At 33.9% G+C, this 15,713-nt stretch overlaps 2 protein-coding genes across 7 annotated transcripts; one reads left to right on the top strand and one right to left on the bottom strand.

Moving 5' to 3' along the window:
- Positions 1–7,072: 7,072 nt before the first annotated feature.
- Positions 7,073–10,360, top strand: LOC126655622 (uncharacterized). Of its 6 annotated transcripts, none has more exons than XR_007633068.2 (10): positions 7,078–7,322; positions 7,434–7,564; positions 7,908–7,993; positions 8,088–8,182; positions 8,460–8,556; positions 8,718–8,832; positions 9,052–9,206; positions 9,383–9,508; positions 9,594–9,694; positions 9,902–9,990. XR_007633068.2 is itself a non-coding variant. In XM_050349860.2 (9 exons), the coding sequence occupies exons 1-9, from the start codon at positions 7,144–7,146 to the stop codon at positions 10,091–10,093; spliced, it is 1,176 nt and encodes a 391-aa protein (XP_050205817.1). In that variant the 5' UTR covers positions 7,078–7,143; the 3' UTR covers positions 10,094–10,360. The 6 variants fall into 6 exon arrangements, 3 of the variants coding, with proteins under 3 accessions (XP_050205818.1, XP_050205817.1, XP_050205820.1); XR_007633067.2 differs by having other exon boundaries at positions 9,591–9,694; XR_008789448.1 differs by having other exon boundaries at positions 7,079–7,322; positions 9,620–9,694.
- Positions 10,361–10,482: 122 nt separating this feature from the next.
- LOC126655621 (plastidal glycolate/glycerate translocator 1, chloroplastic) lies at positions 10,483–14,450 on the bottom strand. Its single transcript, XM_050349859.2, has 8 exons — positions 14,066–14,450; positions 13,209–13,524; positions 11,975–12,236; positions 11,556–11,671; positions 11,331–11,440; positions 11,036–11,213; positions 10,832–10,961; positions 10,483–10,746 (listed from the first exon to the last, which is right to left on the bottom strand). Exons 1-8 carry the CDS (start codon positions 14,345–14,347, stop codon positions 10,596–10,598), a joined length of 1,545 nt encoding a protein of 514 aa, XP_050205816.1. The 5' UTR covers positions 14,348–14,450; the 3' UTR covers positions 10,483–10,595.
- Between the last annotated feature and the right edge of the window lie 1,263 nt (positions 14,451–15,713).

The following is a 15,713-nucleotide window of genomic DNA, read 5'->3' as shown; positions in this document are numbered from 1 at the left end:
TGGGTTAGGTGTGAAACATAAAATTCAAAATAAGGTACAATTGATTTTGGGTAAATCAAAACATTATAAGGTGTTTTTTTTTAAGTAATTAAGTCCAAAAAATATATGTCGTTTTTAAGTTTTAGATAATCAATTTTGTAAAATTCGTTAAGTAATAGAGAAAAGAACAAAAATATTTCAGTATGAATCACATTTTACTCAAATACATAAAAGATTGAGTTTTTATATTCATAACAAAATAACAAGATTTTTTTACATTTTTTTACATAATCACTAAACAAAATATACATTGACACACATAAATAAAAAAATGTGCCAAAACGCATCAAAAATGTGTCAAAAATGTGTCTAACAAGCGTGTCATAAAAACGCATGTCAGAATATTTAAATATGTATTATTTATGCATCTTTCATGTATTGAAAATGCTTCACAAACTTATTTAATTATTATTTTTCCATATTCCTAAAACGGATTTGAAAGAGTTCAAGACTAAAAAAACGATGATTTTTTCTAAGCTTAGTTTTGAAAAATAAATGAGTATTTTCGTTTTTTTTTTCATAATTTAGTTGGAGCACAGAGTTTTGATTGTTGATTAATAGATTTTGATAATATTTTGAATTGTGAAGGCTTGTTTTTTTAGTTATTGAGGAAATATTAAAAGTTGCCGCTAATTGAAATATTATTATTAGATGTTGCTGCTAATTGAAATTTTATCTTCTCTATATCTTTGATGTATTAGTGGTGTATTCACGATCTAACGACGACATATTCACAATGTATTGGGATGTATATACAATGTATCGATCATTTTAAAATTTATTTCATTGAAAACAATCATTTTAAGTTGGAGACTGATTTTAGAAATTAGGGCTAATTATAAATGCATACACGAACTTTACCTTAATTTGCAATTACAACATAAACTTTGAAACTTGGCAATGTTAGTAACCAACTTTACACTTTTGGCAAATCGATACACCAAATACGAAAAACACTAACGTGGACATTGTAATATACCACCATGTGTCATTGTGTGATTGGTCGATGTACTAATTTACCAAAAAATGAAAGTTGATTACTGACATTGTCAAGTTTCAAAGTTTATGTTGTAATTGCAAATTAGGGTAAAATTCGTGTATGCATTTGCAATTAACCCTAGAAATTATAATCAATGGTGTATCTACGAAATTCATTTCGTTACAATAAAAAAAAAAGAATATATATATCTATGGTGTATCAGTATTGTATCATGATGTATCTGCGATTTATCTACAATGTATAAGAGGTGTATATATGATGTATCCAATATATATTCATAATATAAATCTATAATATATATAATAGCACGGATTGGGGGGACAGGAAAATTTACGGTAATATCCTTTTTATTTATAAAAAATTAAACTATTTCTACTAAACTACATCTGATCTTTAAGTAAAACTAAACTACTAAAAATTATAAATATCTATAGCTAATATTCTATACTATATATAAAACAGCCTTTGGGAAAAAAAACAATAATGAAACTTTAGGTATAAGATTAATCGTAGTCAATTTAGTAAGGAATCATATGAAGATTATTATACAAAGCACCTGAAATTTGATTGTTCGGTTTTCTATGCATTTTTCAACTTTGAAAATTACACGAATATCAAAAGCAACCATAGAAAGAGGATAAGCACAATTACCGGTACCACATAGTCCTAAATAATTTATTAATAGTTGAAAATAGTCGAAGGGACCACCTTTAAATCCCAGATAATTTATTAATATAAGCAAAAAACAGAAAAATTACCCCAAAAATCCCAATCAAAGAAACAAATACCAAGAGGTAGATTAAGGATCCTCTAAATCTCCCTTTGGGAGCAAAGTGGCATACGTGGCGAAGGAATATTTAGAAAAAATAGCAAGGATGTTAAGGAAGAGAAAATTGAAAGAGTTGGATATAGACGACCTGAAGCTGAAGGGACCCCCTTTCTCAGTGGAAATTGTGGAGGAAACCATTCATCGCAACCTAAAATAGCTGATCCTGCTAATCTTTAACGGAGAAGGATATCCGAGGGATCATACCTCCAACTACTATACTCAACTATGGGGCTTCTTAGCGTGACAGATGCAATCGTGTGTAGAGTTTTTCCAAAAACGCTAACAGGAACTGCCTGACGATGGATCAACAGGTTAAACCAATGCTCTATTAAAAACTACATAGCTCTCTCCAACGAGTTCCATAACAGATATCTCACGAACATACTTGGTAGAAAACGACGACAAGCATACTACATGCCTATATCCAAGAAGAAGGCGAAACTCTTAAGAATGTCGAGAGATTCAATAAGAAGGCAATAAAAATAGATAACTTGAACGTCGGTACAGCTACGGAAGCACTCCGGAAGTGGACGAGATTCAAAAAGTTGGTCGACAAGCTATTGACGAACAAACCCATCACCTTCTTAAACCTAATGGGGATCGCCCAAAAGTTTTTGCGTTGGACGAAGGGCACAGGGCATTGAGAGGAAAAGAGGCCAAGGCCAAAGATCTGAAACATGACAGAACCAAAGAAAAATCAAAACCAATACCTGACGAAATAGGCCATAGATAAGATAAAGGAAGGCGTTTCTCCCCATACTCCAGGAACGAAGGCCGAAAATACAGGCGGAGATGATGAAAGTAACTATACACCACTCAATAACAACAGGAACGAGGTCCTAATATGGATTAAAGAAAACGGGAAAAACGTGAAGTGGCCTCCCAAGATAATTGCGAAAGTACGAGACACAAGAAGATTTTTAAGATTACATGAGGAACATGGGCATGACAAAGAAGAATTCCAAGATTTGAAAACCGAGATCTAAAGAATGATCGAAGTAGGCAAACTTAAGAAATTCGTCAAAGAGAATGAAAATAACAACCAACAAGGCAAAAAGAGGGGTTCAGAGGAGAAAACAAAAGGAAAGAAAAAGGAGGAAAGGCCCAACAAAATCCTGGGAACAATCCACAAGATTAATGAAGGAGGTTCCATTAATCCCTCCATCAGAAAGAAACAAAGAAAGAAAGTCCTGAGCATCAAAGAAACTCTAATACCGGCAATAACATTCGACATGGAGGATTACGAGCATGTCAAGGCCCTATACAATGATGCTTTAGTGGTAATGACTATAATCAAGAACTGGAATATTAATAGGATATTGATAGACGAGGGAAGTGCAGTGAACTTGATGACCGATGTTGCATACAAACGACTTGGAGGAACAACAACGAAACTGCAAAGAGTTCAAATCAACTATCGAGACTCGGTGGCCCACCAATAAATCCCCTAGGGGCGGTACCTCTGACCTTAATGGTAGGACCAAAAAAAGGAATAATCAAGAAGATAATAACACTATTTAACATAGTATACATAGATCTTTCTTACAATGTCATCATAGGAAGACCAACTTCTTCATGACTCGACCGCCGTAACCAGCATACAAGCTCTGGAAATGAAGATTCCAACTGAAAGGGGGGTAATTATCCTAATAGGTGATCAAAAGATAGCTAAGAAATGCTACAATGAATCCGAGAAGGAATTATAAAAACCCAAAGAAGGAAAAGACAGAGAAGAAGAAGAGGAAGAAAAAGAAAAAGAAATCAGACTGAGTAGTTGAAGATAATAGCCAGCATGGCAAAATTATGTTTTTACTTTTAATAATAGTTTTATTTTATGTTAATGGTTGTAAATATTTTTTATCATTAATAAAGATCGACGATTCCTCCAAACTCGCCTAAATAAAAAGAGCTCGCCCATGAGCAAAATTCTCAAGTTTGAATCGACAAAAACATAAAATAAAAAAAAACGTTTAGACTAACTGTTCAAATAAATAAAAAAAGTTTAGATTAACTTTCTAATTAAACAAAAAGAGTTTTAGATTAAATCTTCAAATAAACTACAAAAAAAGTTTAAATTAACTCTTCGAATAAACAAAAAGAATTTAGATTAACTCTGCAAATAAATAAAAAGAGTTAGACAAAAACACACAAAAAAAAGAATTTTTATTACTAACAGGTCAATAAATATTTTAAAGGTTGTATTTGATACTGTTTTTATAGTTTATGGGTGTATTTGATCTTTTTATGTATATAGTTCAGGGGTTTATTTGATATTGTTTTGTATAGTTCAGGGGGGTATCTGATCCTCTGTTTTTTTGGCAAGCACCAATACATTCTTGTTCTGGCATTCATGTTGACACTCCTGCACTAGAACATGACAAGCAAGCACCACATTTGACTAGTAAGAACAAAGACAAAGAAAAGAAAAGAAAAACCTGACAAATACTGTTGGAGCAGGACTATGTCGCGATAACATTACTGAGGAAGTTTCATTTGATGTAAGGTTTTTAAAGTTATGTCAACATCTGTAATTTTCTTTGTTTGTACTTTCTTTGGAATGTGATTTGATTTCCAAGTAGCTTGGTATGCTTGGGGAGAGGATGACAAGTTCACACAACAATTTAATACCAAAGGAAGTGAAAAAAAAGATCCAACACAAAGCTAGCACAGTGCAGTATGAGGGGAGACCATTTTATAGCAGATTTAGAGCAACTAGACCTCAATGGAATGAAAAAGAAAGCATCTCAACCAGTCAATTAGAATCTAAGGTTCAAAGGTTGGACATATACAACAAAAAAGGAAAAATGATGAGTCAGCTCCTAACCCATCCTTCTCCATACCTAATTCCCCCTATATTCTGTAGTATAGGTCCACAAGTTTTCTCAAGAACAGTATCTGGGCAATCACTTTCCCAAACTAACTCCAACTCAGTCAATGCACCAAATTCTTTCTATAATTTGCAGCAGTCCACTTCCATGGGATCTCAACTATCACAAGATGGCCAGTCAAGGGTACAAGGTGGCTCACAATTACCTGGAATACAAAGGATGACAAACATGGGACCTCAACAAGCAGCACAGAAGCAAAAACCAAAAGAAGAGAGTGAATACCCCTTTCAAACAGCCATTTTCTAAACCAGATTGGAAGCCATTAATACTTTTTATTTTTATTTTGGATGTGTGCTATTTATCAAAACTGTTTTGATGTGTTTTTTGTGAAGTTTGTATGCACAATATGGTGTGAATGGAGGACATATTTTATAACCTCAATAGGTAGGTTATTTTGTTGATGTAAACATAATGTGGAATTATGCATTGTGTTATGTGTTTTTGTGTGCACATATAAGTGTTTTGATCATGTAAAAACCATGTGTTTATACTATTATCTGTTCATCATCTGTTTCAAACCAGGTTGTTCACATATAGCTGTTTGATCATATAAAAACAGTGTTTCTAAATAGGTTGTTTACATAGTAGGTTACCTCTGTGTTTTTAGTTAATTTTTCACAGGGGGCAATTTGATACATTTATTATATCCAAATTTCATAGTTCAAGGGGTAAAGTGATACGGTAAAGATTAGTTTATGGGTTTTTTTTTTATCCTATCATATTGTTTGTTCTTGAGTTCATTTTGGTCTTTCAAACAGGCAGATTTCATTCTCATACACCAGACATCAACACATGTTCACACTCAAAATCACTACATCAGTTGCGTTAAAGGAAATTTTTTTCATTCCAAGACCAAAAAAGGGTATATCTAATGCAAGTTCTAATCATTGGTATTCATCTAACACATGCAATTACAATAATAATTACAAGAATCAACATCATCAACACTAAACCAAAATCAGCAGCAACACAAAAGAATCCATTCTTGTATTTCTGCCCCTCTTCTCTAACCAATTTAACCATGAATTCATATGAATTCCTCATATCAACAACATATCTCAGGTCTTCCCTATCTTAAAGGTAGCTGAAATTTCCATGACTCATTACTATTTCATCAATTTCATCTAACAATTCATTAATTACTTCCTTCGATCGACCCGTATATAAAAGGTTCCTCATCAAACCACTCAAATAACCCACAGTCACTCGCATCTTTTTTACACCCACAAAATCTTCTTCTTGGATTTTCTCTTGTCCATGATACCCAAATCAGAGCTTTATCAGAAAATCCATAATTACAGTAACGAGCTCTTCCCTGGTAATTATAATCAGGTCTGCTAGCACGCCTCTTTTGATGGCGATATTGTCTGGTGGATCAAGCTGAACATGAGAATTCGAACTACTGGACATCTTAGGGTTTAGGATGGAAGATAAGAAAGTGTAGCAAAAGGGAGATTGCAGTGGAAGATATAAAATTAGGGTTTATATTTTTTTGAATTGAAATTGTTAAGATAGGAAATTGGGGTTTTCACTCAATTTGGGGATTTATTAGGAATGAAATTAAACAGTTCTGGTTTGGTGGTTTGTCAAAATCATGCTTGCGTCTCACACGGCAAAAAATGACTGGGGAGAGGTGCTTTTGAGCTGATTTACGTAAGTTCAGGGTATAAGTGATCGTATTTTCCAGCTTTGGATGTTTTTGATATTTTGAAACAAGTTTAGGGGGGGAAATGATCCTCGGTCCATATTATGTTTTAGAGCATATTACTATGACACCCCTCACATTTGATATAATTTACAATTTAGTCCCTCTTGTTTGAAAATTGAACTATATAGCCTCTCACTTTTGTTTTTGTCAACGATTTAGTCCTTCTGTCCATTTTAGATATTAGTCAACGAAGTCAACGAAACTATATGGTCCCCCACTTTTGTTTTTCTCAACGATTTCACCCTCACTTTTGTTTTTGTCAACGATTTCGTCCCTCAGGTTTGATAATTAATTTACCCATAAGTTTTTTGACTTTGTTGACTAACACTAAAAATGGATGGAGGGACTAAAACGTTGACGGAAGCAAAAGTGAGGGGCCACATAGTTTAGTTTTCAAACAGGAGGGACTAAGTGTGAATTATGTCAAATTTGAAGGGGTTTATAGTAATTTGCTCTATGTTTTATGATGGGTGTAGTCCACGCGACATATGAGGGTGAAAATGAGATAAAATATCAAAATTGGGGGCTTTGTTTGTAAGAAACCAATGAACGTTGTTGATCTTCTGTGCCAAATTCAGGGGGCAAATTGATCCTTTATTCAATACATTGCTTCACATGATGTGCCAACATGAAGAAGATAAGGTGGCTGAAAAACAACACCTGGTAGCTCCACCTTGCCATGGCGAAGTTATCCGCAGTTGCAAACACATTTACTCCGTCACCAATTCAACAGCTTTCCCTCTTAGCTCAACAGTCCAACGCCATTAACCTCGCCGAAGGCTTCCCTGACTTCCCCGCTCCGGCCCATCTCAAAAACGCTGCTGTTTCCGCCATTAATTCCGACTTTAACCAGTACAGGTAATTAACTGTGATTACCATTATCATATTGCATGTCGTGTACTCTTTAATCAACATGTTATTTTCTTTCTGCAAGTTAATAAAATGGTGACCAATTGTTGTAAATGTAAGGCATGTGCAAGGAATTTGTGATGATGTGGGGAGAATGATGAAGCAAATGCATGGTTTAGATGTTGATCCTCTTACTGATATAGCTATTTGTTGTGGCCAGACTGAAGCTTTTGCTGCTGCAATCTTTGCCGGTACTAGGTCCCTTTTTAAAATCTTTGTATTCAATAGACCTTTATATTTGTAAATTTTTATTTATCTGGTCCGTCTTAAACTTTGATGATGTGGTATATTTTTCCAACGTGTTACGTGTCGAGTTAGTTTACACGCGTTTTTCGGCGAGTGTAATCGCTCCTTTTCTGTCCAAAAAAGGACGTAGAAATTCAAAATAAATTACGTACATGGACTAGATAAAGACAAAAATTTGGAAAAGGACTAGATAAACAAAAGTTTGAAAGTATAGGGGCCTAATGATGGATGTGGCCTAAGTTTAATTATTTTTTGTTTTAACTTATGTTACTTGTTCCTTTTGATCAGTGATTGACCCTGGAGATGAAGTTGTCCTGTTTGATCCTTCATATGAAACATATGAGTCGTGCATCAGATTGGCCAGAGGAATTCCTGTAAGCATTTTGTTGCCATGTAAATGGTATTGACAGAATTAGAAGTGTTTGATTAACCATTATTTACTCTGACAGAGTTATGGATTTGTTACAGGTATTTGTAGCTCTTGATCCACCCTACTGGACCTTGGATGCAAACAGATTTATGAACTCGTTTACTAGCAGAACAAAAGCTGTGATATTAAACAGGTGAGACAGAGTTCGTCGACGACATTCATAGTGCAATACAATGGTGTACTTTTTCTAGTTAATAATGATGTTGCACGAAATGCTGAAATGAAAAATGGCGAAATAATGTTTTTGTCAAGAATAGGTTATAAATTTAAAGTTTAGAAGTTTCAGAAGCATTTTGGGAAACATGGTGCTCAAATGTAGGACTTGGATAAGTTTTTTGTAGTATAGGTTAATTTCATTGGACCTCTTTTAAATAGAGAAAATGAATTTATATGTTTGACGAATGGCGTAGTCCTCAGAATCCAACTGGGAAGGTTTTCTCGAAAGGCGAGCTCGAGATCATTGCAGAGGCATGCTGCAGAAATGACTGCATAGCTATAACAGATGAAGTATGGTAACCTTTCTCTGCCTCTTGAGAATGTTAGCATGATTAAACACAGTAGTTTTCAATTTCATACTCTGAAGGTACTATTATTTTAGTTCCGTAAAGATCTGATAAAAGCAGAAACAGAAATTACAGTTGGATAATGTTTTTTTTGCCTCCTTGAAGGTGTACGAGCATGTCACATATGACGATGCAAAACATATTTCTCTTGCATCACTTCCGGGAATGCAAGAGCGGACTATCATCACTTCATCCTTATCAAAAACTTTTAGTGTCACAGGTATGTCCAAGTGAGTTTTTATCTCTAAATTGGTTCAGGATGCTGAATCCCCCTTTTCACGCAACTTGTGGAAAGTATTCGTTTGTCACTCATAATTTCCAAGCTCAAATCAAGTTCAGTTGGCTAAAAATCGTAAAAAGAGTTTTGCATTACATGTGTTTTTAGAGTGAATGAAGGTCCTATATTATTGCTTGCTCATCGTTCGTGGTTATCTATTAGGATGGAGGGTAGGATGGGCAATTGGTCCAGCTTTGTTTGCCTCTGCCATCAGAAACATCCATGTTAAAGTTACCGATTCCGCTCCTGCACCTTTCCAAGAAGCAGCCTTGACTGCTTTAAAAAGTCCCCCAGAATACTATGATTCATTGAGAAGAGTAGGTCATGAAAAGCTTTAGCTTCATTGCTTTTTTGTTAGATCAAAAAAGAGTTTGGACATGGCTCGTAATACTAAGCTGAAGAATCCCTATTATGTTACCTAGGAACTTTAACTACAAGCTTCAATGGTCGGAGAGGATTATTCATCGCTAACATCATTTATGCTGTTTTTCAGGATTATGAATCAAAGCGAGATTGTATCATGAATTTGCTTGCTGGCATTGGTTTTGAGATTAAGTTTAAGCCTCAGGGTTCATTCTTTTTATTTGTTGAGCTTCCTGAAGCTTCTCCTCTTTCTGATGTGAGTGCAATATGCTTTATTGATTATATCACACTCCATAGTTGTTATCATAAACTGTGTTTTAAAAACTGAACCTGATCAGCCGATTGGACTGGTTCAACTGGAAATCAGTGACTAATTTGGTTCAGGAGTCAAGAATTAGAGATCCTGTCAGAACCTTGGACTGGTCAAATTGGTGAAATCCAGGTTGTTATTTAAAGAATTAATAGAATTTAAAATATAAAAAAAAAAACAGTATGTTTTACAGACCGATTGGACCAGCCAGTTGAGCCTGTCTGACCAGTTGAGGACATCAGTTCGGGCTTTCACTCATAGAGTTCAGTTTCAAATTGTTATTGTGTCTCACACAACTAACTACAACTTGCCAGCTAATTTTTCATTCGGATGGTTCAGATGGAATTCGTTGAGAAATTAATCAAAGAAGCCGGAGTGGTGGCTGTACCAGGTTGTGGATTCTTTCACCCAAATTCATCGATGAAGGCAGACTGTCAGTACCAGAAAAGGTATATCAGGTTTGCTTTCTGCAAAAGCGATGCTACATTGGCTGCTGCAGCAAAAAACCTTGGTCGCCTTCAGTTTCTATAGGCTCTTTCAAGCTGCAATCACTTGTTAAGAAAAATCATAAAGCTCGGATTATCGAAAATGGAGCTGACTGTATGCAGTTCAATTATCGAAAATGAACAAAACCAAGTTTTTGCTGATCACTGATGACGAACATGATAGCCTTAAACAATTCCCAGCAGAGGAAGAGCATAAATCCAGAAATTTTTCGAATGAATGTTTTAATAGAAATGTGTATTGCTTTTTAACCATTTGTATGGATGGAGGACAATGAGGATCAATCATTTTAAATGTTTCAGATGTCAAAAAAGTATCTTTGTACTACTCACTAGTCGGATTTGAGCGGATTCAGATTATATTTCAATTTGAATTGTGAAGTTGATAGATTTAAAATATTTCATCAAGAAAAATAATGAAGAAATATGAATATCAGCATTATATACAGCATTATACATGCCATCCAGTAGCGACTAATACAAGGGGTCGGGTTGGGTATTCACAGGTAGATAACTAGAAATATGTACGATCAGCCAATAATTGCAAGCAAGCTCTGTCTAACCGCTGGAACCGAGCAAATAATAGAGCCAAATATACCCGTAAGAGCATACGCTATTGCACAAAAAGGAAGAGCCTCAGGTTCCTTGGCTGACAATGCTGCTGTTCCCAGTCCATGAGCACTGAAATCATACACTTGCTTTAACGACGTGACTTGTATACAAAACCTTAGGAGGAGAATTAGAAAAAAAAAGTGCAAAGCATTACCTGGAGGCAGTTGCTATTCCTCTAGCGATAGGATCGCGAAATTGTAATTTATCAAGTGTTGCTTGCACAAAATTTGCTCCAACAAGACCAGTTACTACAACTACAGCCGCCGTGAGAGATGTATTGGCACCTGAGACCAAAATGAAACTGAAATTGAAATTCCGTTGCATAAATAGATATTCAGTTTTTATTCACGATACCTACCTTCAAAGAATGAGACAATGCTGAGAGCCAATGCCACAGTTATACACCTGGGCAGAATTGATATAGTCAAACTAGGTTCTAGCCCGACAACACGTCCAATAAATGCAGTCGAATACAATGAGAATAATGTTGCGACGATCACAGATGTAAAAATCTCAGCTGCATGTCTCTTAACAAGCTGCAAAACCATATTACATTTGGAGCTTTTCATTCTGTATTTTGTACCTAGAGCTTATTACGAAGCAAGCCTAAGTCTGACTCACTGAAAAGAAATTAAGAAATTGACTGTAATCACCTTTCTCTGCTTGAACATTGAGAAGGCAAAGGAAAGGATAACAGACCCTAAAAATCCCATTAGCACATCCCCAGCTCCAGGATTAGATGATGCCTTAGTAAGGTAATCTCCTGCGAATATCAAATTATAAGCAAACGGAAAAGTATAGATGAGAAAAATGTGATAATTAACTACAAACAAGAAGGATAACTAAAACTGAAGATGGTTGATAACACTTTAAATTACCTAAAACAGGATCTAACCCTGATTTGGAAACATATCCAAATGCAAATGCTGCTAAATCAGCAGAAAGTGCACAACAAATAATAGGATGGAAGACTTTCTTAACAGCAGAAGGCAACCTGAAAACACACAATAAATAAGAAAACTTCAAATAAATAGCACTTGTTAAGACACAAATGGTAATCAAGGAAATTAGATTTCAATAAATTTTTGCTACTTTCAAGTTCGTACATGAAAAACAAAACTGTCTTTCAAGTCCTTCCCCCATCTTATCTTAGGTTCTTGAAAATGAAAAAGGCGGAAATACAAAGCGCTAAAATGAAAAACGATACACTATTGTATAAGAATTAGTTATAGGTATATATAAAATGTTTTGAAAGGAAAACCAAAGATGTTCTTATCTCATAAAGTTGGTTAATTACCCGGAACCAAACATATAGCCTAACACAGTGGATGCTAGGAGGAAAGGGAGGCATGTTCGAGCAGTTGTCCCCAGCGAAGTTGGGTAAAATAGTGCAGCAACAAACGATATAAGAAAGATTCCACTCCAACTCCACATTTCCACTGGGGAAAAAGGAGAGGGTTTCGACATTGGCTCAGCATCTGTCAATTCTGTTTTCACAATTTTCCTCACAGCAATAGCTGTAAAACCAGCAACACAAAGTGAAGCCAACCATCCTCCAGCTGCAGGAAATCGACAAATATTGCAACATTAAACTTGATACTTACACAATTCATAGCCAGTAGATCAAAATTAAGTAACAACTGAATTCATCTGATGAAAGCATCAAATATATATGAATGAAGAGGGAAGAGTGCTTCAAATCATACTAGATTATAAATGCAGGCCTTATTACTTCTGAACTATGTTGCACTGAAACCAAAATGTAGAAACACATACACTCAAATGAAAAACGGCGAAACAACATTTTCTATAATATTAAGTTGTAGCTATAGATATAGATAAAAAAATGGAGTTTAGAAATACTTTCAAAAATAAAAACAAAATGCAAAAATGGTATGTGCCGAAATATAGAATTCGTAAGCTTTACAACATAAAAGTCGGGTGAAATCTACTTATTACGCCATTATTTACATTCACATATATTTTGATAACAGAAAGGAAATTTCCTAAAAATTAATAGCTTCTTAATATTTACACAACCTACCAAACTTCCAAATTATAACAGATACATAAACTGCTAACGGAAACTTCTAAATTTTTTCTCTAAACGTAATTTCTGCATCATTCTAAAACACACTACTTCTGCACAATTTAAATACACAAACGTCTTCCTTCTCTACTCCGATCATCAATCAAATTAAGAATTATATAAAATTAGTCTCATAAAGAATTGCATCACACAGATTTTCCGGTTTCTTAAAATCTCGATGTTCAATTAGTATCCCTTTTAAGCCTCAAAATGATCTGGAGCATCATAAAATTAGTGACACCAGAATGTAATTTCATCAAACATTAATGGACACGGACACGGGAAAACAGGAAACTTGGACACAGACACAGAAAAACAATATTAATTTAACATTTCTTATGTAGAAAATGGAAGTTTCGTGTCTAAAACGCGAAGTTTCCGACACGTTTCCGAAACAGGAAACATGATAATACAAGTGAAGTTGAGGAAAAGGTTGGTTTACCTACAATGAAGCAAATCTTAAGACCAGAAGCAGCAGGGATATCTCTAACAGAGAGAGGCAAAACAACTAGAGATGGAACATAGAACAAAGGAAGCCATCTTTGAATGAACAAAAGTGCTGGCTCGAAGAAGTTCATCAAACTGGTTGCAGCAGCAGGAATTACTGTGTCCAGAACCGTCAGAACTGAGAATATGCAAAACATACCAAATAATGCACTTGGGAACTTTATAGCAGCTTCCACAAATGCCTGTTTCAATAGCTTGTCCATTGCCACAATTATCCCAAGCGAAACTAGTAAATGCAAAACCCCAAACACCTAAATCAAATTAAATCATCCATATAAATAATTAAACTCACAAATTGAAAAAAAAATTATTATATTAAAATATTGTCATTTTTTGCATTTTTTCGATTTAAACACAATTTAGAAAAAACATGGCGCAGACCAACTAACAATAGTTCAAATGGTATAAGCACTAAGCAGCATTCTCCTAAATTATGAGTGAAATTTCTCACACAAGCGCTCTTCCCTCTCCAATTATCCAAAATAAAATAAAAAAAGTGACACTATATATTTTGACTTTTTATTTTATGGCGTATATAATTTGAATATCTTATTCATGGACCAGGATTAGATAAAAATTTCCCATATAATATCGTTTTAGTTGTTCAAAAGGCTAAAACGGCTATATTTCTACAGAAAATAACGGATAAAACGGCTACTCAACTATATGACGAAATATTTAAAAATTTAAGGACCAGAGATATCTTTCAAATTGTGATTAAATCGAAAAAAATAAATGAAAATTCAGATATCTAGTAACAAAAAAACATTTAGTAGTACAATGAACACATACAGATTGAGAAAGGGTCGAAGAGGTGGTAGAAATTCCATCTGATCTCGTAGATTTCGTTAAGATTCTTCGACTAGAGGAATTTTCTTGACTACCCATTTGCAAAAATCTTGAATTAACCGTAATGGGTACCAACAATTTATGATTGTATTGACTGCGATTGCCATTTAAAGTAAGAGTTGAAGGTGCTTTAGAATGGGAAGTGGTGACAAATGGGTTCGGATGGAGAAAGAATTGTTGTTTAGAGAGGTGTGATAGGCATGTAAGAGTAGAAATAGCAGCCATGGAGAATTTTTAAAATCAAACGTGAATTGGAATGCAAGGTTTCCAAATTTATTTTAATCATTTTTTGCTTTGTTTTGGCTCAAATTAAATTGTATGGACTTCAAATCACTTCCTATTTCTAAGAGGATAAGTTTTTTCTTTAATTATATAGAGCTACAATTTTTTGTTTTTGTCAAAATGCAAAGGTATAATTACTTACAAGAAAATCATATCTTCCGAGGTTTATCGATCTAACTTTTTACCATCGGAAATTTAGATATTTATCTCATAAATAAAAATATTTACACTTTTTACGTCAATATAGAAAAATTATCGAAAATACCTCACATTTTTCATAGATTTATGTTTTTACTCTGGGTATTAAAATATTTATGATTTTACTTCAATATCATCTGATTATCATAAATCCTTCTGTAATTTATTTTTTACATAAGTTATCATACAATTATCGGAACCTTATGATATTTTATTGTCATCTAGTTATCATATGTATCGTTATGATAACTATATGATAATATAGTGATACTCATATGAATCAGATGTTGTTTTTTTATAAAAAATATTTTTCTCTACAGGGTTATGATAATGATATAATAATGCAGTGATGCTCATATGATAATTAGAACCTGTTCGTTTTGCAGAAAATCGTTTTTTCATCATAAAATCATTTTTATGCAGATTTTTAGATCTAAAGCTGAAAAAATTTAAGAGTAATTTATTTTAGATCTGAAAAATAAAATAAATTGTATTTATCAACACATATTAAGAAAGAAATCGCTAAGATCAAATATGAAAGAACATCAAAACGATGGCTGAATGATGGCGGAACGACGACGGAGTGATGTAAGAACGACGAAGAAGAAAAGAACAAAAATGGAGAAAAAAAGAAGAAATAAAGAAAAAGAAGAAAAATAGCGAAGAATAAAGGAAACAAAGAAGAAGAAAGAAAGAAGAGAGAAAGAGAAAAAAAATAACAGGTGGTCACTTAGATTAAAAGAAATATGATTATAGTAAACTAATAATAAGAAATAGGTATAATTATAATATAAACATGACTTAAAATAAAAAAATAATTATATCAAAAGAGTGATGTATTTTCTCTATCTTTTACTTATTGAGTTAGGAAAATTTTATTTTAAAAAGAGAGTTTTTTTCTTTCTAATTTTCCCTTTTAAAATCTCATTTAAGATGATGATGATCGGAAAATACTAGATTTCGACGAAGAGATTATCGGTTTAATAAGAAGAGAGCTAAATCATAGTACATTGATATAACTTTGTCCACCATTGACCCAACTTAGCGAGATCCATATTTTGATTTTTCTTGCTTTCGATTAATTTTCTATTTGTATCTTGAGTTGTTCTTT

This window comes from Mercurialis annua, linkage group LG7 (genome assembly GCF_937616625.2).
Source record: "Mercurialis annua linkage group LG7, ddMerAnnu1.2, whole genome shotgun sequence".
Lineage (NCBI taxonomy): Eukaryota > Viridiplantae > Streptophyta > Magnoliopsida > Malpighiales > Euphorbiaceae > Mercurialis > Mercurialis annua.
Note: the sequence above shows the minus strand (reverse complement) of the source record. Positions and strands in the feature narration are given on the sequence as shown.

Bases quoted from the DNA above. Each gene is read 5' to 3' on its own strand.
- LOC126655622 (XM_050349860.2), top strand. From the start codon at position 7,144: ATGGCGAAGTTATCCGCAGTTGCAAACACATTTACTCCGTCACCAATT. The intron at 8,557-8,717 runs GTATGGTAACCT...GCCTCCTTGAAG, and splicing joins GCATAGCTATAACAGATGAA to GTGTACGAGCATGTCACATA. The intron at 9,207-9,382 runs GTAGGTCATGAA...GCTGTTTTTCAG, and splicing joins ACTATGATTCATTGAGAAGA to GATTATGAATCAAAGCGAGA.
- LOC126655621 (XM_050349859.2), bottom strand. From the start codon at position 14,347: ATGGCTGCTATTTCTACTCTTACATGCCTATCACACCTCTCTAAACAA. The intron at 13,525-14,065 runs GTATGTGTTCAT...AATTTGATTTAG, and splicing joins CTTCGACCCTTTCTCAATCT to GTGTTTGGGGTTTTGCATTT. The intron at 11,672-11,974 runs GTAATTAACCAA...GTGTGTTTTCAG, and splicing joins GGCTATATGTTTGGTTCCGG to GTTGCCTTCTGCTGTTAAGA.